Source organism: Rhineura floridana, chromosome 10, assembly GCF_030035675.1.
Source record: "Rhineura floridana isolate rRhiFlo1 chromosome 10, rRhiFlo1.hap2, whole genome shotgun sequence".
Taxonomy (NCBI): domain Eukaryota; kingdom Metazoa; phylum Chordata; class Lepidosauria; order Squamata; family Rhineuridae; genus Rhineura; species Rhineura floridana.
This window is the reverse complement of record NC_084489.1, coordinates 13,709,397-13,736,127: the sequence shown is the minus strand read 5'-3', so window position 1 is coordinate 13,736,127 and position 26,731 is coordinate 13,709,397. Positions and strand designations below refer to the sequence as shown.

The following is a 26,731-nucleotide window of genomic DNA, read 5'->3' as shown; positions in this document are numbered from 1 at the left end:
TTGTGTGCTTCTGTCTGTGCTTATCTGTTTAACTTGAGTCTACTTTGGTTGTCCCGCGTCAGTCTTTTCTATTAAGTTCTCAAAGCTTCTGTGATGACACTCCATCAGCAAGTCTCTCTTTAGCAGTCTGTTGCCACTTTCCAGATATTATTCATTTGATAGGCGATTTTCAATGTGTAAGATAGCTTGTAAGATTTCTAACATATTATCAAGACATGAAGTTCATTAAAATGGGGATTTTAACAGACCACAAATATTTAAAATGGTAGACTATGAATGGGGAAGAAGTAAATTAATCTTTTTTTATTCTCATAATCTTAAATAGGGAAATGTTGTATGTTCCCTTTTTGGAGGCAGTTTTGTTCATTCACATTCCTTACTCTTGTAACTAAATAGTGATCTGATAAATTTTTCCATGCACAGTAGTAAAACTTGGAAAACTACTCCTCTCATCATATGCTGAAAATCAGTCTTACTGTTTGGTGAGTAGTTAGATAACCACTTCGCTTAACAGAGGCTGGATTTGCAGCACATTCAAGGCATAACAAGCAAAAAAAAATCTTGCTGCTGTAGCCATTAAACCCATTTTTCAGTACTTATCACTTATTTTCAATACTTATCACAGGAAGCAATTTAAGTACATGCTTCTTTCAATAGTTGTTTTTCAGAGGTCTTACAATGTGAGTAATCACATATCAAATCAGCCAGGGTCCAAAATAGTGACAACAGGGTGGGGATAGGGTTTGCTGCATGGTTCTGATCCACTTGCATTCCTGTAGTCTGTACTTTGTTCCTGATCCACCCCTTTTTTTTTTTGTTCCCGCTTGCTCTCACACTTGCTGATTCGATCTGCTGTGTGCGTTTTTGGGTGATTCAATCTGCAGTGTTGCTGTTTTTGTGCCCAAAATTTAGTAGTTATTAATGTAGATACTTATATAAATGATCCCAGTATTTGACGTGGTTTTTAGGTGGCAGGAAAAACATTGTGTAATTTTTAGGTAGCTTATGTGAATCATCACAGTGTTCAATGTGGTTTTTTAGCAGCATTAACTCAATGTAAAATAGGGGGGAAGTTCGAAAGAATAAATTCTTGCTGATTTGCAGCCATGGCTGCAAACTCCATGCCAATTACAGCTGCAGCCCACAGCAAGAAATAGGTGCTGGTCAGAAAGGATGGCGATCTATCGAATTCAGTTGTAATCTGGTGCCAGGTCTGATTTAATGGATATTCTCCCCCATCCCTACAACATGGAACTAATTTTGTGTTCAAAAGAGTGTTTAATTTGTTTTTGTTTTTTTTGCAAGCATGCTACAAAAGGAACTGCTTTTGAAATGGAAATAAGTTAAAAAGCAGTTTGTGGTCTGTCTAGATCAGGGGTGGGGAACCTTTGGCCCTCCAGTTGTTAATGAACTACAATTCCCACCATCCCTTGCCACTGGCCATGCTTGCTGGGGCTGATGGGAGTTGTAATTCAGCAACATCTGGAGGGCCAAAGGTTCCCTATCCCTGGCCTAGATCATATGCATAAGCCCATAGGATCCAGTGAATGCTTGAGGGCAGCTTTATAGGGTCAAACTGGAGTGTAGGATCTTGGATGGCTACAGGCAGACAAATTGCTTCAACAAGATCTCAAGCTCAGCTGAGGTCTTTTACCCTTCTTGGATCAGAATGCCCCTTGCAAGCTCTACCCCCTTTCTGAAGGGTGGAATGTTTAAAGGGGCCATACTTTGGCCTGGAACTAACATTCTGACACCTTTTAGTCAGCTTCCATATTGTGTGTAGCCTGGACTGATGACCGGGCACTGAGGAATGTGAGGCTATGGTGTAAAGGGTGCCATTTCCTCAGGGAAATTTGGCTTAAGGGGGTCCCATGTTAGGGGGTTCTGGCTCAAGTGTGTATTGGCCAAGGCTTAGTGTAAGGACCTGGACACTTTTGTGTGTTGCACTGCTGCTTTTACTGATCCAGCTGGTTCCTCCTCTCCTGTATCAAAGTCCTGGCTGCTGCTCAGGGTTACAATTAAAACAGTTTGTGAAATGGCATGGGTAGGGTGTGACTTGTTCAAAGAGTGAGGGGGACATTCCACTTGGTTAAAAAAAACATTTTATGAGCCTAAGTAACTTTGGATCCTGGCTATTGTTGAGAAATGCAACAAGTAGCTTTTGAGATATAATGACAGAGACATTGGTGACTTAATATCCAATGTTTAGGGTAAATAGAACAACAGTGTTCTTAAAATATCCTCTAGTGAAGACACCCTGCCCTTACTGATTTGTGTGGTGTTAGTACTTTGCTACACTGATGACAGCTTCAGAAGAAGAAAGCACCTACACTGATTGGACCAGCAAAATTATTCTAAGATTGAGGTACTATTTATATGACAAAGTTAATCAGTTTTTATATCCTGTATAATATCCCCAAAGAATGCTGGGAATTGTAGATTGGTGAGGCATGGAAACCTCTGACTAAACAAAACTACAATAATCTGACTAAACCAAACTACAATTTTGGGGGTTCTTTGTGAAGAGGGAATGATTATCAAGCCTTTAGTATAGATGTTTCCTAGCTATCATCTTGTGATTTGTTTTAACAGAAATGTTTTGCAAGCCATTTTCACAAGTAGCACATCAGTTTGTGTGTTCCTTGTGTCTGTATGATGAAAATGCTATATTCACAAGAATATACATTTCATTGGCACTCTCTCTTTAAAAACATTTATAAGTAATGCATTTCAGACTAAAGGATGCTTAATGTTTTGGGGAGAGACTTAAAATCCCATGAAAACTTTCTTGAAACAAGGACTGTAAATTTTATATCTTATTTTTTTCAAATTCTAGACACTTTAGTCTCAACTACTTTATTGTGTAGATAGTATGGCTTGTATCCACTCACACAGCAGACTTCATCTTGCACAACAGAACCTCCCCCTCCTCTCTTTTGCAACCTGCCACACACCCTCCAAATCCCCATAGGGTTGGGAGACACTCCAGAGCAGATTTTGGGGATGTGGGAGGAGAGAGGAGGAAGGGGAAGTCCTGCCGTGCAAGCAGAACTCTGCCCACACAACAATGGATACAACCTTTTATCCCTTTCACTTTTGTGTTTTTTTAAAAAAAAGAGTAAGAAAGAATATGCAGTTCTAAAGTTGTTTTTTGTTAGTTGGGTGATTGCAGTGTTGAGTTCTTACTGGGAAAGGAAATAAAACATATGCACTCTAAATTATGCCATTTCTGCTATTTCTAACACATCTTTTTGTGTAATCTGCTTACAGACAATGTAGGAAATTTGGCTAGGGGAGAAAAATCTGAGGCTTTAGCTGCAGGGGTTGAACACAGGAAATATTGGAAGTACTTCAAAACAATAATTAAGGACTAAGATCAACTGCGGACAGAGTAAAATATTTACCAAACATGTCTATTCCTAAAATATCTGCTTGGTCTTGCTAATTTGTTCAACATGTACCTTGGAAAGATTTTGAAACTTAACACAAGGTATTAACAAGTTACTATTCAAAGTTCTATATGCAAATATTTTCTTTTGTTGGGTACCTGAAAGTATCTCAAACTTACATCATCAGTCAGATTTTTATTGCCAAGGCCATAACAATGTAAATAATAAAGCAAAATATGTATAAATAAAACGGTACAGGAGGAAGTTAACATAAAAGTTCAGAAATGCAAATTTTCTGATTGCCCTTCTAGAAAGGTCTGAAAAGAAGACAGGAATCTGTCCCTAGGTAAAATATATAAAAGGCAATATAATGCACAACATGCATGATGCATAATGTCTTCAAATTGGCCTTATTGGCATGCATAGAAGGGTAATGTTTCTGGCTTAAAAATTACTGGTTAGATATTCTTGGGCATATTTTGAAATCTAATCTCAGTAAGTGCATATCTAACAGGAAAAAAATTAAATTCTGACAAATAAGCTGCCCTTTGTGATCAGATTTTTTAGTATATGAAACTGAGAACATTCTTAGAAAATGTACATGTTGCAAGTGGAGTGTGCTTTACTCAAATGGTTAACTACAGCAAGTAGCCTGGAAATGGGCTTAACAAAAATGAACAGGCTTGAAATGTGTAGCAGTTTTTTATATATGACCCTAGGAAAACCTAACTGCAAAGGAATCATCTGAGTGATTCCAGGATAGATTTTCAAGTTCCACCAGGTTGGAAAAAGTTGGAAACCAGTTGCTCCAACAATCAAGCCAGAGTATTTGACACATCTTGTTGGTCTGGGAGGAAGGGTGGGATATACATATAATAAATAAATAAATAAACAAACAAATAAATAAATAATACAAAGTTGTATGTTTTGTAATATCACAGACATGTTTATTGGCCAATTCACTCAGTTGTACTAGAGGATGCATCTAAATTACATGCTTTATTTTATCCAGTCTTGGCCAAAACATTGAATTTAACTGAACTGTGTAATTAATTTAAGCTATATTGAACTACAGATTTTTAATTAAATATAATTTGAACACTTTGTTTTGTTCTAGAATGCAAATGTCTCATTTGAAGGCAATATTGGTCAAAATAAATTAAAAACATTTTTGACATTTTTGGGGAAATTGTTTTCTTAAGTCAGCCTAAACCTTCTCTCCCTCCTCTACATTTTTTATTTTTTTAAAGAAGAAAAACAATATATGTCTTGGATTTTTCTTCAGATTTAAAACTTGCTCGCCCTTTTTCAAGAAAAAAAGGCTGAGCTTATTGTAATAATACAGCATTATTATAATAATTTTCAGAACCAAAAATAATTACTTATGCATTAATAAATTTAAAATGTCAGGCAGTAAATAACTTTTTAAACAAGGAAAATAGATATAGAAAATGTTGCCCTTGATTCTAGGCTGTTTCTTGTCAGCCATACTTTTAGTATGACCCCATACATAAAATTGTATCTAAGGAATCTTTAATCCCTTTGCGTTGTAGTCTCAGTTATTCTGGTAATATTTAACTCCAGTGATCCTGTGATCACTTCAGTTTGGTAGTGAGACAGGAGCACCCCCCCCCCCCAAAAAAGTAGTGATTTCTACATACTGGGAATTCCTTAGATTCACAGAAGTATCTTAGTTGGTATCACATTTATTTATTTATAAATAAATAAATGTATATGCCGCTATTTTGTTAAAAACATCAAAGCGGTTTATAACAAGTTAAAACAAACAAACAAAAACATACCATAAAAACATTAAGAATACAATAGAAACAAAGGTCAGCTGTTGCAAAAAGGCATCATCTTAATTGCCTACATAAGCCTGGAGGAACAGAAAGGTTTCAGCAGCTGTTTAAAAGTTAAAACAGAAGGTGCCTGCTGAATCTCTGTTGGCAGAGCACTCCAGAGAACTGGGCTGATGACAATGAAGGCTCAATTTCATGTCAATATTACATGAGCCTCACCAACTCGGGAGACAACCGAGACTACTCCTGCAGATGATGTCAGTGACTGAGCTGGGATAAAAGAGTTTAGGCAGTCCCTAAAGTACCCTGGACCTAAGTTGTTCAGGGCTTTGCAAATTAACACAGAGACCTGGAATCTGGCTTGGTAGTAGATGGACAGCCAGCGCAGATGTTTTAAAAGTGATGTCACATGTTGTCAGCCATGTGCTGCCATCAGCAGTCTGGACTCATATTTTGCACCAGCTGGAGCTTCCAAACTGGGGCCAAGGGCAGTCCCACATAGAGCGCATTTCAGTAAACCAGCCTCAGGGTTACCAACACATAGTCTACAGAGGTCAGGCTATCCCTGTCCAGGAATGGCCATAGCTGACCAACCAGACAAAGCTGGGAAAAAGCACTCTCAGCCACAGAGGATAAGGGCCTCTGGTGACAAAGATGAATCCAGGAGTACCGCTAAGTTGCGGACCTGGTCCTTCAGCGGGTGTGCAGTCCCATCCAGAACAGGTAACTTGCCTATCTTCCAGACATGGGAACCATCTACTCTGTCTTCCCAGGATTCAAGCACAGTTTATTGGCCCTCATCCAGTCCACTACAGCATTCAGACACCAATCCAGGGTGTTCACAGCCTCTCCTGATTCAGATGGTATGGAGAAACAGAGATGTGTGTCATCAGCATAGTGGTGATACCTTGCTCCAAAACTTCTAATGACCCCTCTCAGTGGCTTCATATATATGTTAAATAGCACTGGGGAAAGAATAGCACCCTGCAGAACGCATAACGCCAGGGGGCCAAGGAACACTCACCCGGTGTTAGTTTCTGGACATGACCCTGAAGGTAAGAGTGGAACCACTGTAATACAGTGTCTCCAATATCCATCCCAATGAGTCAGTCCAGAGGGATACCATGGGCAATGGTATCAAATGCCACTCAGAGATCGAGCAGAAGTACCAGGGTTGCACTCCTCATGATAAAGGTCATCCACCAGGGTGATCAAGGTTGATTCTGTTCTGAAACCATGTCTGAATCCAGACTGTGATGGATCTAGATAATCAGTCTCATCCAGGAATACCTGCAGTTGCTCTCAAGAAAGAGGGTGTTGGTGACTGGTCTATCCTTGTCAGGCTGTTTGAAAAAATTTTTTATAGTTGTCCAAGATAGTAATGTGGCTAGGGGATAAAAGAATACATATTGGTATTTCTGTTGACAAGCCAGACCCATAGGATTGCATTCGATCTAACCAACTGTCTAGTTGCAGTTCTGTCTACTAAAAAGGAATAAGCTGAATCCCATAGGATGGACTGCCAGCATGATTCAGAACAATGAAAGTGGGGAGGAAAGCAGGGAGGAAACCAGATAACAGTTGGCTGCTAACTTTAGGTTTAAGCTGTATGTGCAAGTTCAAATTTGCTGTTTCATTCTTCCTTCATTTTGAGTGATCTTTGGTGAGTGTGTAATTGATGGCCTTTGCTTTGACTCCCTGTAGTGATGAAATTTTAATTTTTTAACATTTCTTATTTATTTTTCATCTTTTTCATACTGCAAGGACTCCAATGGACAATGTGAAACTTTTGACTATTTAATATTGTGGATGATCCCACTGGGATTGGTCACCAAAATCCGTTCTTCTCCCACTGCCACCGATTGTGGCAAAAATACAGAGAAAGATATAGAAATTTATATGCGTATGGATAGAGTGTATATATCTTCATTTTAAGTAGTGTCTATTTGAGCATTGCTAAATTTTACAGTACTGTTAACATTTCTAAGTATTAATAAAGTATATTAGCACAACATCACACAGTGCTGCTAACATTTCTAAGTATAAGAAAGTATGTTAGCACAAGCATAAATGTTAGCTTTTTCAAAAAGATTATTTGCTTATTGATTGCTCTTTAAAACAAACAGGATCACAATTTTTACTGCTTATTTAGGCACTGAACCACCCATAGTTCTTTTTAAAACTTTCTTTAGAATATGATATAATCCTCAGCCAACTTACTCAAACTTACTTCTTTATCAATGTTATGCTACAAGTACTGTGCATAAAAAAGAAGGGTGCAATAGGAATCATTTACTAGGTGTTGTTCATTTGTTTGCAGTTTTGTTCCTAGAACTTTCCTCTGTGTGAGGGTTAGGTTTAAACAACTTTTAGGTTTAAACAGTAGCGCTTGTTTGCTTTTGATTACAGGTAAAATAAAATGTGAACTCCTTGCCAAATTACTGTCTAAGGCCATAGAAAAGGATAAGTTGTATATAGTATAGAATTGATTCTTATGTTTTCAATATGTCAAACAACTTTGATAATCAGCTATAAATGCAAGACACAAAAGTGCAAGACTAGAAGTGGTCCTGCCTTGATTTTTAAAATGTGGGAATGTGAGGTAAGGAACTTAGAAACAACCTTTATTAATGTCCCTTCTTTGCTGTTCTTTTCAACATTTAGAAATGGGCCAATGATACTGCTCTATGACAAATTTTATGTACATTTTTAATAGAAGAATTTATATACTACCTGCTCACAAAACATCAGGACAGAGTTCAGCAACATAAAAAACTTTAAAAGCAAAGTATGCTTAAAACTTTTAAATGTCAGGCTACGTGCAAGATCCTTAGAAATTCTGATTACACCAATAGTCTGTCAAACGGAAAAGAAACATTCTTCATCACTTTGTATAACAATCAGATTGTACCGCACGAACCATGACTTGGAATTGCCATTTGGATATTTCATTATTTTTTTGTTGCTGCTTCTCTGTTTTCATCAGCTTTGCCTTCAATCTAGTATAAAGCTCCTAATACTTGTGTTTTATATCCAGTCTCTAAAAGCTTTTTGACTTTATGGGTCAGTAGAAATCTTAGTATGGGTCAGTGGAAATTTGGAGAGACTGAGGCTGCAATCCTATACATGCTTACCTGATCTCAGTGGGACTTACACTTCTGAGTAGACATGCCTAACATCGCACTGCGGCTCTTGAAATTGGAATAGTGTTATTTTATGTCATAACTTATTTTAAACAAACTTCTTAAATAGCACACCTAATACTTATGTGTGGCAACAACCTGTGTATGGTTGCTCACTCACACATTGGCCACAGTTGCAAGTAATGATAAGACTTTCTGGCTTATTGTAGTTTACCAGAGGAGAAGAAAAATGGGAGCAATAGGGCAACATGCTTATTCATAATAAACAATAAGCCAGAAAGTCTGGCTTATCATTATGTGAAAACATCACCCCTGACTTTGCAGGTGTGTGTGTGTGTTTGTTTTTTAACCAAGCTCCTTGCAGTCATTTTTGGCTCAGGTTTTCATAGTGGAGGAAAACTGTGTGAGTCAGATCATGACATCTTTCAAGTTTAATGCATACTTGTATATTCATATCAGTATTTACAATTTATTGCAAACTGTGCATTAATTTTGAAAATGTACATTTTGTTTAATGTACATCTTGTTTAAATCAAGAATTCTATTTGTAACCCTGTTAAGATAGTATGTATTTAAATTGACACAGTCCCATGCAGCTGAATTAATGGTGCAGTCTTCTCTACATTTACAAAAAGTAAGTCCAATTGAAATTAATGTGACCAACTTCTGAGTAAATATGCTTAAAATCAAACTGCAAACTATTTTAAATATTCATTCCCCGGTTTAGCTATGTAGTTATATACGATGGGTGCTCAGTTAGAATATTCAGAACTGTAAGAGGCTTGGAATACATTGGATATTTTTGCAAATAAAACTTATGAAGGTAAAACACACTCCTGTTTTTTTTAAAAAGAAAGTAATGGTTGGGATCCAAAGGACATCATAACTGGTTGGGCATGCTAAAGCAGGCTTTAGGTTTATATGACTCAAAACAGAAGATTTTCCTCCAATCCCGCATAGCAAACCACTTTTGAAACTAAGGAGACATAAAAGCAGTTTCTGATATGGAATGGAAACCTGATTTTTGTAAGCAGGGACCTGTTGGATCAGACCAAAAGTACATATAGCATTCTGTTCTGTGCCTATGGGAAGCCCACAAGCAGGACATGAATGCAAAAGTGCTTTCCCACTTGTGTTCCTGAGTCAGTGTTATTCAGAGACATACTGCTTCTGATGCTGGAAGTAATATACATATCATGACTATTAGCCACTGATAACCTTATCCTCCATGATTTGTCCAATCCCCTTTTAAAGTTGTCCAAGCTGGTGGCCATCACTACATTTGGTGGTAGTGAATTCCATGACTTTAACTATGCACTGTGTGACAGACTCCCTTTTGTCTGGAAAAAATCAAGGATCTAATTGGAACAATTCCTCTTTCATTTTTTAATTTCTGAAATACCAATACATCTGCAAGACTAAGACCAAGCAAGCCTGAATCCTGACCAAAATTTTCAAATATATCCACAACTTGATCTAGATATGAAGAGGTCAAAAGAAGTTTTATATAGTGAACATTTTTGGTTCACATGTTGTTGGTATTAGTATTAGATGGTGAAGTTGATGAGGTCCTCAGGACATTTTATATATAAAAATTTCTGAAGTTAAACCATGCCAGGAGCAAATGTGAAATGTTAATAGACCAATTTAATGCATAACCTTGGTGAACAGAACTATTTTTCTTGAATTTTGTCTCCATTTATTTATTTATTTTTACGAGGGTCTCCCCTTTATTAATTTTTTTAACATGCTAGCATCTGCTTTGCTATAGACAGGTTCTACAGGTAGGTTGAGAATTTGGTCAGCCAGAAAAGTATGCACACAAAAAAGTTATAAATGGCAACTAAATTTGTATGGCCTAAAAAGAAAAGCCCCAAATAGGCTGCCTGTGCCAGTGGCTCGTTTATCTTCACATTGCTCACCATGTTCCTCTCATACAGTACATTGCTGTTGAGAAGCATTTTTTTTGTAAAAGGGTTTTCAAACTTTTTTTTTAAAAGCTTTTGCAATTCAAACAATGTAAAACAAAGAAAATATACTGGGTAAACAAAGTCCTTATGTTTGAATTGATGGACTCTGTGCTTGAAGCTTCCAAGCAACAACTATCGCAGCTAGAGCAGAGTCAGATGTTATCCAATTTTTGCTGTTAAAGCTGCCTCATGACTGAAAAAGAGAAGGATAATCATGGGCCAATGAATGGACACCTGCATTGTTGTGAAATTGTATAGACATTTCAAGCTGCATTTATTCATGTAAAATGCAAGAGAAAAAGTCAAGGATAGTTGTTACAAAGCCATAATTCCAAAATGTTAATTTGGAGTAAATTAAACAGTGATCCTTTACATATTTACTTTGCAAATATCAGAAAAGACATTGCCTAGTGTACAGCAGTGTTTTGTTTTAAATTATGTTGTAAAACTCTCTGGGATAAATATTCTGAACACTGGTATATAAAGAAAATAAAATTCACCAGGGGCAAGTTGTAATACGCCTGCTGCTGAGTACATCATATGCACTGGGCATGGGTGTAAGCATCTGAGGCCTCGAACTATCCAGCTCACCTCTTGATGCAACCCAGGCCTTCTTCATCTCCTGCATTTCAATAAATATTAGCATATTGCAATGAAACTTTGCACATACATTTATGATATTTTGAGAACCAAACATCAGCTCAACATGTATACCCAATCTTAAATGGAAAGAGAAGAAAAATATAGAAGCATTGGGTGGTATCCAACTTAGCATTACTCAGAGTGGACCCACTGAAATTAGTGGATCTAAGTTAGTCATATTCATGATTTTCAGTGGGTGTACTCTGAGCATGACTAAGATTGGATACAACCAGTCACAATGAAAGTTAGTCGCAATTCTGTGTTTCAGGTTCAAACATCAGAGACAGAAAACTCAGCATCCCACAACCAGTCAGGATTCCTAACCAAAAACCAAAACTAAAAAATCCTTGCAGCTAGTCAGCCAAGGTCACAGAAATCCCCATGCAGCACAACCTGACCTGGGGGCTACAGTTAGTGCAGAATGCAATGGCATGATTGCTAACATGAGTAACACCTTGTCAGTGTCCTGGGAGGGGAGGGAAGTGTTCTGAAGTTGGGGGTGGCTTCTTCCACCCCTGTGTCATGGTCAGACCACTATCTGGTAAATATAGACTTCTCGATACCACACAGGACCTATTAGAATGGTCCGCCCCAGATGCCTAATGGATCCAGAAGGATTCCTGACTGCGCTTGGGGAATTGGAACCTGCTGAAGGCCGCACGGTCGATACCCTGGTGATGGAGTGGAATGAGGGGATCACCAGGGCTCTGGACCGCGTGGCGCCGAAACGTCCTCTCCCCCTGAACAGAACTCAGTTAGCACCTTGGTATACTCCATGGTTGCGAAATCTGAGACAGGAGGTGAGATGACTAGAACGCCGGTGGCGGAAATCCCGTTCCGAAGATGTCCGGACACAGGATACAGCAGCAGTAACTGCCTACCAAGTGGCAATAAAGGCAGAAAAGAAGAGGTTCTTTGCTGCCTCTATTGCGTCCGCAGAGTGCTGACCCAGGAGGTTGTTCCAAGTGGTCCGAAGCCTGGTCGGTCCAGTTGCTCAGGAACCCTTGGAACAGTCTAAGGCCTCCTGTGACAAATTAGCAAAGCACTTTGCCGACAAAATCGAACATTTACGGAGCTCAATTCCGTACGCCGTGGACACAGTAAATGAAACAGAGTTGGCCAGTTGCAATCCGGTCAAATGGGATCGGTTTCGACCTCTTCCTTCTGAGGATGTGGACAAGGTGCTCTCGACTGTGAAGCCTACCACCTGTCTAACTGATCCTTGCCCATCGTGGCTCCTTGTGAGCTGCAAAGAGAAATTGGGCGAGGGGATTAAGGCAGTGGTCAATGCATCCTTGGAGGAGGGTGTAATGCCATTAGCACTCAAGGAGGCAATTGTAAAGCCCATCTTAAAGAAGTCCTCCTTGGATCCCCAAGTTTTGAATAACTTTCGCCCAATTTCGAACCTACCATTCCTGGGCAAGATCATTGAGCGAGTGGTGGCTAATCAGTTGTCGACACACTTGGATGAAACGGATTATTTGGATCCATACCAATCGGGTTTCAGGACTGGACATGGAACTGAAACAGCATTGGTCGCTCTAGTTGATGATATGAGGAGGGCATTAGATAGGGGAGAATTCACCTTTCTTGTCCTCCTCGATCTCTCAGCGGCTTTTGATACTGTCGACCACAGTATCCTTTTACATCGCCTGGAGGAATCGGGAATAGGAGGCACTGTACTACGGTGGTTCCATTCCTTTCTTTCCGACAGGCATCAACAGGTAGCATTGGGGGAGGAGGTTTCAGACCCTTGGCCTCTCAATTGTGGTGTGCCACAGGGCTCTATCCTCTCTCCCATGCTATTTAATATCTATATGAAGCCGCTGGGGACAATCATCAGGAGATTTGGGCTGCAGTGTCACCAATATGCGGATGACACTCAGCTCTATCTCTCGTTTAAATCTTCACCAGAGTCTGCTGTGGAGAACATGTTCAAGTGCCTGGAATCCGTGAGTGGATGGATGGGAAGGAACAGGCTGAAGTTGAATCCTGATAAGACTGAGGTGCTACTCGTGGGAGACAAGGGAAGGCTGGGAGATGTTGACCTGGTGTTCGACGGGGTGAAATTGCCCCTGAAGGACCAGGTCCGCAGCCTTGGGGTTGTTCTTGATTCCAAGCTGTCCATGGAGGCTCAGATTTCGGCAGTGAGCTGGGCAGCTTGGTATCAATTACACCTCATTCGTAGACTGCAGCCCTACCTTCCTGCTCATCAGCTCCCACTGGTGGTACATGCCCTGGTCACCTCTCGGTTGGATTACTGTAATGCGCTCTACGTGGGGTTACCTTTGAAAACGGTCCGGAAATTACAACTTATACAAAATGCTGCGGCTCGACTACTTACAAACTGTCGCCGCCGGGAACACATCACCCCAGTGTTGTTCGACCTACACTGGCTCCCAGTTATTTTCCGGGCCCAATTCAAGGTGTTGGTATTAACCTTTAAATCCCTATACGGTCTCGGCCCAGTTTATCTGATGGAGCGCCTCCAGTGCCACCAACCATGCCGCCCAACAAGATCAGCCACACAGGACCTTCTCTCAATCCCGCCAACTAAAACAGCTAGGTTGGCGGGGACAAGAGAGAGGGCATTTTCAGTGGCGGCCCCCACTCTCTGGAACTCCCTCCCGTATGGCCTTCGACATGCCCCTTCCCTGAATGTATTCCGCCAAGCTTTGAAGACCTGGCTCTTCAGACAGGCCTTTGGGACTTACGGGGAGGGTTAAATTTTTACGACCAATAGCCTACTACTCTGTACTGGAACTGTTTTATTGTTTTATTGTTATATTGTTATATTGTATTTTATGATGTATTTTATTATGATGTAATGTATTGTTGTTAAATTGTACGTCGCCTAGAGTGGCCATTGGCCAGATAGGCGACCCACAGATTAAATTATTATTATTATTATTATTATTATACCTCTGCTCTGAAATCAACATTAGTTGCTGATTTGCAACCAGGCCAAATTCAAGGTGTGCTTTCCATGTTATGAGTGCCACATAGTACATGTTCTGCTCTTGTAAAAAAATGATCCTTTAGTGTGGCAGCGCCTATGCTTTGGAACTCACTGAAATTAGGCAGGTGACTTCTGCTGCCCCCGGGTCAGATTGTGTTGCACGGGGATTTCTGTGACTTTGGCTGACTGGCTGCCAGGATTTTTTTAGTTTTGGTTAGGAACCCTGAATGGTTATGGGATGCTGAGTTTTCTGTCTTACTCATAGGGATCTTGTTGTGGTTGGTATGGTATTGCATTTAGGAACTGTCTTTTTTTATTTGCACTTCATTTACCTCTGCCCTTACTCCCTTACATCCATAGAAGCAACAACAGTGGTTCCATGTGGTTAGCTCAGCCCTCTTAAACCCACTGATGATGCACCTTGTTGTTTGCATGATGGTTTGTTTCTTGCCCAGTAGTGATAAAAGAGAATTCACATACTGGGAAGTGTGGCTTCAATTGCTGCCATTTCCAATCTACTGGCTGTGAAGGTAGACCAAACCATGTGTGTTTTTTCTCTGTCAATTATTATTACTGTCAATTACAATTATTACAAGAGCCAGTGTGGCATAGTGGTTAAGGTGTTGGTCTGCGACCTGGGAGACCAGGGTTTGAATCCCCACACAACCATGAAGCTAACTGGGTGACCTTGGGCCAGTCACTGCCTCTCAGCCCCAGAGGGAGACAATGGTAAACCACCTCTGAATACCCCTTACTATGAAAACCCTATTCATAGGGTTGCCATAAGTCAGAATTGACTTGAATGAAGTCCATACAACAAATACAATTATTACTGGAATTGGGTTGACTGTCAAAGTGAGTTTATAGCAGCCCACAGAGTAGGCAGGGAAGAGAGAGAATCTTCTTAACCTTTACTCATTTCTCAAACTTCTCTGTGCAGTGAAGGGTCAAGTCTGTAAAGAAGTTTGGAACAGCCACACTGAAAGGTTGTGAACCCTGCTTTGATATGGATATTGTTGCAGAGAATCCCTAATCAAGCCTTACCAATAGCACAATTGTAACTATATCTACTCAGAAGTGAATCCTGTTGAGTTCTATGGGTCTTAGTCCCTTAGTAAGTGTGTTTAGAATTGCAGCCTTCAGGGACATCCATCTTTACTCCCATCTAACATCTCTACAACACTAGGCTTTCTTCCTACAATGGCCTTTTGGTGATTTTTGCCAGAAGCAAGTAGGCTAGATTAAATGTTCCTTACCCAGGCTGTCTAAGCAGGTGAAAAGGAATGATCCCGTCACTTCAGCTGGACCCGAAAGCACCCTCATTTAGCTAAGATTTCTATCTTAATTTCCAATCAGAGAATTTTTTGTTTGTTTGGGTGGTATGCCCCAAGCAAGTGTGGTTGATGGTTAATGTGTCATGCTTAATGACATCACTAGGGCCCACCCCTGTGACATCACAAGAGCCCACCCCTAAGATCTCAAGAATTGGGATACTTCTGATCTGGCAACCCTAGTGTTGGGGAATCATCCCAAGGGAGGACTCCACATACGCCCTGGCTGCAGAATGCTAAGTCTGTTGCAGAGAGTAAATGGAGGATAGTATTTTGAGAGAAGCATGACTGTCTGTCCAGAACACTGAACAGGAACACTCCACAGTGCAACATTTTGTTCCAGATTTCACTTGTCATTCCTTGTTGAATGGGAGTAGAATGTTGAAGGGTAGAATATAAATATTGTAAATAATAAAAGAATAAATACACATCCTTTGTTAGCTGATGATTGTCAGTAAAATACACCTACAGGGCCATAGGGGAAATCATCCAGTTTGACTTGGGCTATCCTAATTGTTCCTCCTTCCCTGCAGAGGTTAGAAAGAACTGCAACTTCAGATTTAAACAGTTAGTGATCCATCCATGACAAAAGAAATGCGAATGGTTGCCCCATTCATGGATTATCAATTCAATTTTATTTTCTACAATAATGTATATCCTGCCCTTTTGGTGCCTCTGCACCACTCAACGTAGCTAACAATTAAAACCAACCATAAAATAATATGCAATTCCAAAAAACAAACCATATAATAAAAACAGGCACGTGCATTTCTCACTTCAATACTGTTAAGCCTACTAATATCTGCCAAGCACAGTTCAGCTAAGAGGCAATGAAATGAAGGGGGGGGGAACCCTTTCAATCTCCACTAGAGTGTAGTATGTTCTAAGAGCTCAGCCAAATAACTTTACATGCCACTAGTGCAAGTTTAAGAGTTCAGACAACACATTCTAACTGGCAAAATAGCTAACTACTTGACCAGTCTGCTCTCACTGGGTTACAACCAAAGAAAACTATCATTGAGCCACACCGTTCCCTTACCTAAAAATGCTGTCTCTCATTGGGTGTACCCACATTTAATTCAAAGATAGAACTCAAAACCAGACGTAACCATGAATGTAATATACATAGCAATAATCATAATTCACCGGAGTTTCCTGCCCACACCGCAGTCCAACCCTAACAGATGTTTCCTTTTGATCTTGCCTCTGGTAGTTATCTGGGGCTAAATAACACCTCGCCCCCCCCACAAAAAACTTATCAGAGACTGTGAGTAAGCAGCTGACACTACCTGCACTAAATAGTTGCACTACAAATGCAGGTGCTCAAAAAAGCTGCTGTCTGCTAGTGGGCAGATGGACACCCAAGTGAAAGGAGAACTTAAGGAAGCAGAACTGTTACTGTTCCTCCCTTCTGCTTATTCCGGTCAGAAGGCACAGAAAGGCCTTTCAATGTCATGTTGCTGAATGAGTTCATCCCTTCTGCAGCCACTGTCCCACCGCTGTTTTGGGACAAATGACTTTTCTATAGGTATTCACCCAGTTAGAAATACTGGGTTAACATTACTTCTGGGTGAAGAAAACAGTCCCATCCCAAACACAGGCTGAATGTGCTCATTGCTAGTGGGCAGATGGAAATGGGCAGGAGACTCAATACAGCAATAGAGAGAGAGAGTAATAGTCTCATTTCACTGCATGAAAAGTGTTAACTAAATTGGTTTCTAAATATTACATCTCAAATTATGCAGCCACAAGAGTGGCTGTATACTATAGCCAGCCACAAGAGTGGCTGTATACTATAGCCAGCATTGATTTTTCGCATTCTGCAATGTTAATTTGAAAATACCCCCATGCTATTCTGAAGCTTCCCATATGCTCATTTCAAAACAAAACCTTATAAAACTTATAGTCCCGAACTCAGAAATGGTTGCTTAACAACCCTCTAAATTTTCATGGCAATACACAGTCAGAGAATCGAGAGTTCAAAGTGTAAAAAGAGAGAAAATTCTGTCAGAATTCTCATAATTTGTTGAAATTAATTAAAAATCAGCCATGTTCACCTGTACCCGTAATCCTATTACTGACCTTGCCCCATACTCTGACCATCTTCTGCCATTTAAAAGTAAAAACAAAAATGACTGGCCAATGTTTAATTAATTTAAGAAATTTAGTATTGAAGTCAATGATAAGCCTGGGCATGCTCAGTAAGAACCAGCTGTCAGTGTTTTAAAAGCCAGACTCACAGTGGCTTGGCTAATCAGGGGCCACACCCACACCAGACCTTTATTTCACTTTAGACAGTCATGGCTTCCCCTAAAGAATCCTGGGAAGTGTAGTTTGTGAAAGGTGCTGAGAGGATACTCCTATTCCACTGACAGAGCTCCAGTGGCCAGAGTGGTTTAACAGTCAGCTGCTCTGATTGAAGGTCTGTGAGGGGAACAGGGCCTCTCCTAGCAACTCTCAGCACCCTTCACTAACTACACTTCCCAAGATTCTTTGAGAGAAGCCATGACTGTCCAAGATGAAATAAAGGCCTGGTGTGGATGTGGCCAGGGACAGCTTTGGTTTAAATTTGGGTGGCTGGGAGGCTACATGTGCCTGCTGTAGAATAAAAAGGTGGGGGAAATGCTGAAAAGCAATGATACTGTTCACAGTGTTTTCCTTTTGGAAAGAAAAAGGGCTTCCCTCTGCACCCACCCCATCTCTCTTCCTCCCCTCCCTGCCCGTCCCCCAGGTCAGTTTCACCTATCCTAAGCATGATTGCACAGGAGTAAATCCCACTGAACTCAAAAAGCATGCAAATAATTAAATCTGCCCTCCCCGTCTCCTATTCCCTCCCTCTTGCTCCTTCCCTTTCCCTTCCTTTGCCCATCTCTCCTCATCCCCTTCCAATTCCCTCATTTTCCCTCCCCCTCTTCCTCAATTGGTCATTTTTACCTATCTTAAGCATGATGACTGTGAAAGCCCAACCCAAATTGTGGGGTTTTTTTGCCTATCAGTAAATAATCAATATGTTGCACAAATGAGGGCTTATCATCATTTAAGTTATACAAAAGTAGAGTTGGGTCTTTTGTTTTTGCTTTTTTACATCTTTGCCTCACTTATAGGCATGTGTAGGAAGTGGGTAATGCTTTGTTTATGAGAACATTTTCATTGATTAAAGCCCTATTGCCTTGGTTTTGTTTCTGATTGTGTTTTTCCACTGATGTCCTGAATATGTGAATGGGATAAAATATTCTGACAGCTTATAAAAAGGAAAAAGCTGGTATTTCACTTCAGCATACCTCAATTTCCTTTTCAAAATCTTTGTGTGCCAGTAGCTATGCTTGTGCTATAAACGATCAGTGAACTGATGAAATGCCAAAAATATCTACAGTTTTATATAAACCAATATGTAAGTATATATAGACGTAATGAAAATGTTCTGATGCCTTTATTCTTTCTATGTGGAAGAAATTGAGATTATAACCTAAGTTACAAATAAATGACATGCTTTGAAAGTTACTCCAGAGGGGATGCTATTTACACAGGGATTACAATCATAGGTGGTATAATGAGTGTTTACAATTTGTTAAGGGCTATTGTGTTACATTATGTACTGAAGATCAATCTAAGGGATGCCTTTCTGTATTGTATACATATAGATGATGCAGACTGCCTTGTACATTTATTGAACCAATATATTAATCACATTAGCATGTGGATTTTAAATTCTATCTCACGAGAAGATGGCAAATAATAACTCAAAACTCTATCTGGCTTATGTTTTTGAGAAGCAAAGTTCATTAAGTTCTTCTAAGGAAAACTAAGAGTTAGCCAAATGAAATGTTAGTGTTGAGTGCTTAAGAATGGTAAAAGTATACCTAACAGGTTTGTATTTTTTGTAGGTAATAGCTCTAGCAGATGCAGCTGAAAAAAACCAAGCCAGTATGTTCCAGGCATTCATAAAGTTGAAAAGTGCCACCCAGCTGGTAATTCTGCTGATTAGCCTGTGGCAGAAATTGAGCGCTGACCAAGTTGCTGTTCTGCAAGCTACATTTTTGCCATTAACACAGGATACTCAAGAGCTGGTAAGTATCTCCTAAGTATTCTAAAAATCTGGACACATATCAGTCTAGAATTATCATGGACTTGTCATGTTCTGTTAAAAGATTTTATTTTTTCTTAATACATTTTCCTTCCAACTGGCCTTTTTATTTCGTTTTAAGGTGAGTAAGGGAAAAGGCATATTTTTCAGGTATCTTACAGATCCATACTAAATATGTCTTTACTATGTTTTTAGCATGCAAATTAGTCTTTCCAGACTCTTTGACTTATTTGTGTTTGCATGAGGATGACCCTGTCATTGGCAGTAGATTGCTTCATACTATAGATTTGAGATGCTGTTAAAGGGCAGCCAATTTTTATTTTCTTTTGCCGATGTGAAAAGGTGCCATTTGGATTTTCTTTCTGATGCATCAGAATGTTTTGGATCAACTCTGACTTGCCATCGAACCATTTCCTAATGAGTATGGTTCTCTCAGATGAGTACCAAAGCCAGTTCCTTCATCTGGAGATAGCACCTCTTCATGGTAAAAAGAAAAAGTCAGCTTTTGCACTCATTGATGGGAAGGAGCTACCTGTCTTTTGAATGCAAGCGTTTCTGTAGTCCTCTCAAGAGCTCTGCATTCCATCTCTAAGATAACCTTTACACATTTCTTTATTCTTCTTATACTTTGTTTTTTTTAAACAGCTGCTTCCCTTCCTCTTTAATCTAGTCAGGGTTCAGGAATGGAATATAGGGAATGAATTTGTGTTGTCAGTGATTGTCCCTGATCATGCAAAATAAGAACATAGGAGCATTAGAAGATCCTGCTGGATCAGACCTATGGCCTATCTAGACCAGCATCCTCACAGTGGCCAACCAGTTGCCCATGGGAAACCTGCAGGCTCCTGAAGGATAGCAAAGTAGGCAACAGAGGAGCCTCTCTGTGAATGGAGGCACCTGGAGGAGGGCCTCTGAAGAAAACCAATATGTATAGACAGGTCAATATGAAGGTAGACACTTTTTCAAGTCCCACACTGTGTAGGGCTTTAAAAGTAAGAATCAGTATTTGGAATTGTGTTAGGAAAGGAATTGAAATTGTGTTAGGAGCTAGTGGAGCTCTTTAAACACTATTAGTTAGTTAATTAGGTTTGTTATTATGTGCCTCCAAGTCGACCACGACTTATGGCGACCCTATGAATCAGTGACCTTCATCTAGTTAATTAGGTAGGCCCCTGTTAGTAGTATAATGAACTAACAGCAGTTTCTGAACAATCTTCAAAGGCAGCTCTACATATAAGACAATACAGTAATCTAATCTGGATATAATCTAGAACCTGATCCTTTTTAGGGGGAGTGCAACCCCCTCCAGAATGAGTTGAATTTCTCTGAATACTTTTCAAGATTGAACTTCAGTTTATTCGCCCTCATTCTGACCATTATTGCTACCAGACACTGATTTTGCACTTTCACTGCCTCATTTGAGTCAAATGTAAAAGAGAGGGGGCTAGCTGTTACCAGTGTATTCAGTGACATCCAGCTATAAATCCTTGGATGATCTCTCTCTCGATCAGTTTCATATAGCTACTGGAAAGCGTAGAGGACAGAAGAGAATCCTGCAGAACTCTGGAAAATAAGTACCATGAAATGCAGCAATAGTCTTCCCACACACACTTCTTGAATCTGCCGTACAAATAGGAGAAGAACCACTAGAACACTTTTGTTCCCAGCCCAGACAGCCTATTCAGAAGAAGACAATGGTAAATAAGAGAAAAATGTGAAGACCAGGAGAATTAATAGGATTGTACTCCTTCTGTCTTTCTCCCAAGATAGGTCATCCATCATGGTGATCAAGGCTTGAAGGAGCTAGATTGAAATTGATCTATAAATCTGAACGCTTTTGCAATAAACTTCTGTAGTTAAGAACATAAGAAGAGCCTGCTGGATCAGGCCAGTGGCCCATCTAGTCCAGCATCCTGTTCTCACAGTGGCCAACCAGGTGCCTGGGGGAATCCCGCAAGCAGGACCCGAGTGCAAGAACACTCTCCCCTCCTGAGGCTTCGGGCAACTGGTTTTCAGAAGCATGCTGCCTCTGACTAGGGTGGCAGAGCACAGCCATCACGGCTAGTAGCCATTGATAGCCCTTCTTTTAATCTTCTTTTAAAGCCATACAAGCTGGTGGCCATTACTGCATCTTGTGGGAGCAAATTCCATAGTTTAACTATGCGCTGAGTAAAGAAGTACTTCCTTTTGTCTGTCCTGAATCTTCCAACATTCAGCTTCTTTGAATGTCCACGAGTTCTAGTATTATGAGAGAGGGAGAAGAACTTTTCTCTATCCACTTTCTCAATGCCATGCATAATTTTATACACTTCTATCATGTCTCCTCTGACCCGCCTTTTCTCTAAACTAAAAAGCCCCAAATGCTGCAACCTTTCCTCATAAGGGAGTCGCTCCATCCCCTTGATCATTCTGGTTGCCCTCTTCTGAACCTTTTCCAACTCTATAATATCCTTTTTGAGATGAGGCGACCAGAATCACACGATTACGGCGCTTTCATTTTTGAGTTCTCCTGTTTGGGTTGACATCAACTTACAAGGTATTCACAAAGCACTAGTAATTCAAGTCATCTTCCTTTGCATTCAAAGTGTGATTACGTATCCTTCCCTGGGCAACATTCTCATTTAGTACTTATCCAGGGCTGAAGTGTGAGCAGCAGCCTAGAGTGAGTCGGGAGCCAGGAACCAGGAGTTGAGACTGAAGACCAGTAAGAAGCAAACAGCAACCAGAAGACAGGATTAGAGAACAAGCTAGGAGTCTGGACCAAAGAGCAAGATATTCCAGAGCTAAAGCAGACTTTTTGCTCAAGCAAAGTTTCACTGAGATAGGAAGTCCTCTTACACTCCTTCCTGCCCAGGATAATCCTGGGCAGGGTTAGTCCAAAAGATTATTCACTGAGAAGCTGTAGTGACATTTCCTTGCCTGATTATATGCAGGTAACCATCACATGCCTGGAGAGACTTGACTTTATTATCATAGAATAGTGTTCTTCAATTATTACAAATGCCTCAAATATTTGGGAGTCATCCTAGATTTGAAGTTACTGCCCAAATGCCCCTTAGACCTGCAATTGACCTGCCCCTTAGACCTGCAATTGTGATTGATTCAGCAAAAATTCATATTACATTAATAACTCCATAATATTTTTATAAGAAGGAGCTGTCCCATACAGTAGGGCCCCGCTTTGCAGCGATCCACTTTACAGCGTTCCACCAATACAGCGGTTGTCAATTGCAGAAAGGCCCCGCTCCTATGGCACTTGTTCCGGTTTTATGGCGATTTTCAGGCATCGGGCGCCATTTTTGTCAATGTTAGTCAATGCATTCTGCTTTACAGCGGATTTCACTTTACAGTGGCAGTCCAGAATGGAACCCACCATATGAGTGGGGCCCTACTGTACAGATAGATGCTGAAGGTGTAACATTAAGAATGCCTCATTGAGGCATACAATGTGGTCTTGTCCAGTGATACATGTGTTCATGACTATTTTATCTAAACAGTTTAAACATAACATTTATTTATTTATTTGGTTTTGAAGGCAATGGGCAAAGTGTTTGTGCCTCAAATTCCCGCTCACTTTCTGTTGGAGATCTAAAGGCTAAAGCCTTGGCATTATAAGTGGATCTTCTGTCTTCAGCAGATGCTCCCTTTAGAAATAGAATTTAGAACAAGTGTGGGCAACCTGTGACCCTTGGTACAATTTCAAAATATTTCTGCAAGAGATCAGTTCAGACCTCTGTCCCTCCCACCCACCTGGGAAAGTGCGGGGGGGGGAAGAATGGGGTTGCAGAAATAGAGGTCAAGAAAAGGGGGTGCCACATCCACCACTGGCTTTGGCTCTGTCCAGCACTGGCATGTGCCCCCTGACAGATTATCCCTGAGGGAATGCAGCCTGTGACAGAAAGAAGTTTGCCCACCTCTGCTATACAAGATACTGATTCCGTGAGATGTAGATAAATGTGAACGTTCCCAGGAAGACTTCTGCATCCTAAATATAGAGGTTGTCCTGTGTGTTTCTGTAAGAGAGTGGAAAATTTTACTAGCTGTAAATTACCATTATTTTAGGAGTTGCAAGGCTAGTTGAACCACCCAGGATTGATGGTTTTGGCTAGTCTGCATATAGGGAAGAGTAGACAGGGCTGGACAGAGATGTCCAAATGTAAACATTTTCAGTTCCTTTTGTTTAATATAGGTTTATAGTTTTCTGTGGTTGAGGTGTAGATTTTCCTGTTACTATATTTGTTCCTGATGGGAGAGAATGTTTCCTGCAGCTTTTGTCAGAAGAAGGTGCTAACCAAGATGTAAAAACTAGCCTCTTACACTTAGAATAATAAAAATTAACATTCAGTAAAAGGTGAGATTTTATACATAAAAAGTATTTATACAGGCAAAGATTTATTCATATAACCAATGTCAAGTAAGAGATGGAATCACAACTATGCCCAATACATGGAGTGGGAGACAAAAGGAAGTGTCATGGTTAGGCTAGATGTAATTATGTCCACCTAAACAGAAGTGCTATGGTTATCGGTCTATCAGAAAACAAGTGGAATGGCAATCAACGCTACTTTTAATTATAGGTCACAGAAGCACAATGCTCCAATTAAACCCAGAAAGGTTTAAGGAAGGAAGAGATAATCCTAAGGAGTTAAGCCTCAGCTAACAGTTGAGCCACCAGCCTCAACACATCATTGGCTGGCAGCAGTAGCTGGGAGGGACCAGCCACACATATAAACTCAGAGCACCCTAGTGAGGGAGCCTGCTCCATGAGCTAGAGGGAGCCCCCAGCTGACGAAGCGTCAAGGCCCCAGCTGACAAAGCATCAAGGTGAGTTAAGCAGCAGAGCGAGAAGAGGGAAAGTAGCACACATTTATTTCATTATTTAATTGAACTAAAACAGCTCAGAGTAATAAGTAAAAAGGGCAGCCTAGGGTCACCGTGAGCTAGGAGTCAAATCCTGAAAGAATCTATATCTTAGGAGACAGATCCTAGGGGTAGGAAGCTATAGAAAGATAGTTGGCAACACCACCCTAGCAGGAAAGATTCAGGGGACACTGTAAACAAGGCTAAATTCCAGTTGGAGAGAAAGGAAAAAAGGAAACTCCACCAATACATACAGGGAGAGAGTCAGCTCAGTCTTTACTAAAAAGGGCAGCTTTAGCCTTCCTTAAACACAACCACAAGCTCTGTTTCCCTAGGTTAAAAAAAGGTCAGGCTGTTCTAGGTGGGAAAACAAAAAAGACTCACCTGGAAGTCTCAGTCCCCTGCTTAGATTAAAAGCAGCCAAAAGCTAGTCTAGTTTGTCCAGGCCAGAGTGCAAGGCACCACTTGAAACTACAGGGGAACTTGCACTGATAAAAGTGGTTGTTGTCAGCAAATAAAATAAAAATAAGAGTAAAAGCTAGTTAACATTTCTTAGTACCACTAGTCAAAGTCCTTAAACAGCCCCCCCTCGCTCAGGAAGGAAGCCTGCCTTCCTGCCTTCAAAGGAAGGAAGCCTGAGATAATCCTAAAGAGCTAAGCCCCAGCTGACAGTTGAGCCATCAGCCTGAATTAACACATCATTGGCTAGCAGCAGTAGCTGGGAGGGACCAGCCACACATATAAACTCAGAGCACCCTAGCGAGGGAGCCCGCTCCACGAGCTAGAGGGAGCCCCAGCTGATGAAGTGTCAAGGGCCCAGCTGACAAAGCGTCATTTAGATAGTTTGGTAGACAGTGCTGGGAAGGAGTCAGTGGTCGTGGTGCACGTTGGCACCAACGACATGGGGAAATGCAGCCGTGAGGTCCTGGAAGCAAAATTTAGGTTGCTAGGTAGGATGCTGAAAGCCAGGACCTCCAAGGTGGCTTTCTCTGAAATGCTACCGGTTCCACGCGCAGGACCAGCCAGACAGGCCCAGCTTCGCAGTCTCAATGCGTGGATGAGACGATGGTGTCGGGTGGAAGGGTTCGGATTTGTTAGGCACTGGGGAACATTTTGGGACAAGCCGGGCCTGTACAAAAGGGACGGGCTCCACTTGAACCAGAATGGAACCAGACTGCTGGCACTTAAAATTAAAAAGGTAGCAGAGCAGCTTTTAAACTGACTGAGGGGGGAAACCCGACAGGAGCTGAGAAAGGTCCGGTTCGGAATAAACCTCCCCCCTGGGATAAAAACCAAAGAAATGATGAAATTTTAAAAGGGGTAGGCCTAGAAGTAGGCATTGTGAGAGCAGGGGCACAGGATATAAATTCAGAAGAGCAAAATTACCACAGGCCTAACCACAAGTGCCAAAGACACTTGAAGAGAGACACTGCTTACAAGTGCCTGTACGCTAATGCTAGGAGCCTCCAAACCAAGATGGGAGAACTGGAGTGCTTGGTCTTAGAGAAGAGCATTGATATAGTGAGCATAACCGAGACCTGGTGGAATGGAGAAAACCAGTGGGATACGTTTATTCCTGGATATAAACTATATCGGAAGGACAGGGAAGGACGTATTGGTGGCGGAGTCGCTCTATACGTGAAAGAAGGCATTGAATCCAGCAAGCTCGAAACCCCAAAAGAGGCAGACTCCCCCACAGAATCGTTGTGGGTGGTGATACCGTGCCCCAGAAGGGACTTAATACTGGGAACGATCTATCGTCCCCCTGATCAAAATGCTCAGGGAGACCTTGAGATGAGATATGAAATTGAGGAAGCATCCAAACTAGGAAATGTGGTAGTAATGGGTGACTTCAACTACCCGGACATAGACTGGCTGCATATGTGTTCCAGTCATGACAAAGAAGCAAAGTTTCTAGATATTCTAAATGACTAATCCCTAGACCAGTTGGTCATGGAACCGACCAGAGGGACGGCAACCCTGGACTTAATCCTCAGTGGGGACCAGGACCTGGTGCGAGATGTAAGTGTTGTTGAACCGATTGGGAGCCGTGACCACAGTGCTATTAAATTAAACATACATGTAACTGGCCAATTGCCAAGAAAATCCAACATGGTCACATTTGACTTCAAAAGAGGAAACTTCACAAAAATGAGGGGATTGGTAAAAAGAAAGCTGAAAAACAAAGTCCAGAGGGTCACATCACTCGAAAATGCTTGGAAGTTGTTTAAAAACACTATATTAGAAGCTCAACTGGAGTGCATACCGCAGATCAGAAAAGGTACCGCCAGGGCCAAGAAGATGCCAGCATGGTTAACGAGCAAAGTCAAGGAAGCTCTTAGAGGCAAAACGTCTTCCTTCAGAAAATGGAAGTCTTGTCCGAATGAAGAAAATAAAAAAGAACACAAACTCTGGCAAAAGAAATGCAAGAAGACAATAAGGGATGCTAAAAAAGAATTTGAGGAGCACATTGCTAAGAACATAAAAACCAACAACAAAAAATTCTATAAATACATTCAAAGCAGGAGACCATCTAGGGAGACAATTGGAT

The 26,731-nt window shown here is 40.9% G+C and overlaps 1 protein-coding gene across 12 annotated transcripts in view; it reads left to right on the top strand.

Moving 5' to 3' along the window:
* The window catches only part of BBS9 (Bardet-Biedl syndrome 9), a 461,803-nt gene that overhangs the window by 157,011 nt on the left and 278,061 nt on the right, over nucleotides 1–26,731 (top strand). For all 12 annotated transcript variants that reach the window (XM_061587171.1, XM_061587183.1, XM_061587182.1 and 9 more), the window contains exon 19: nucleotides 19,121–19,303. In XM_061587171.1, the coding sequence (XP_061443155.1) occupies nucleotides 19,121–19,303 (183 nt within the window). The remainder of the gene's footprint in view (nucleotides 1–19,120; nucleotides 19,304–26,731) is intronic.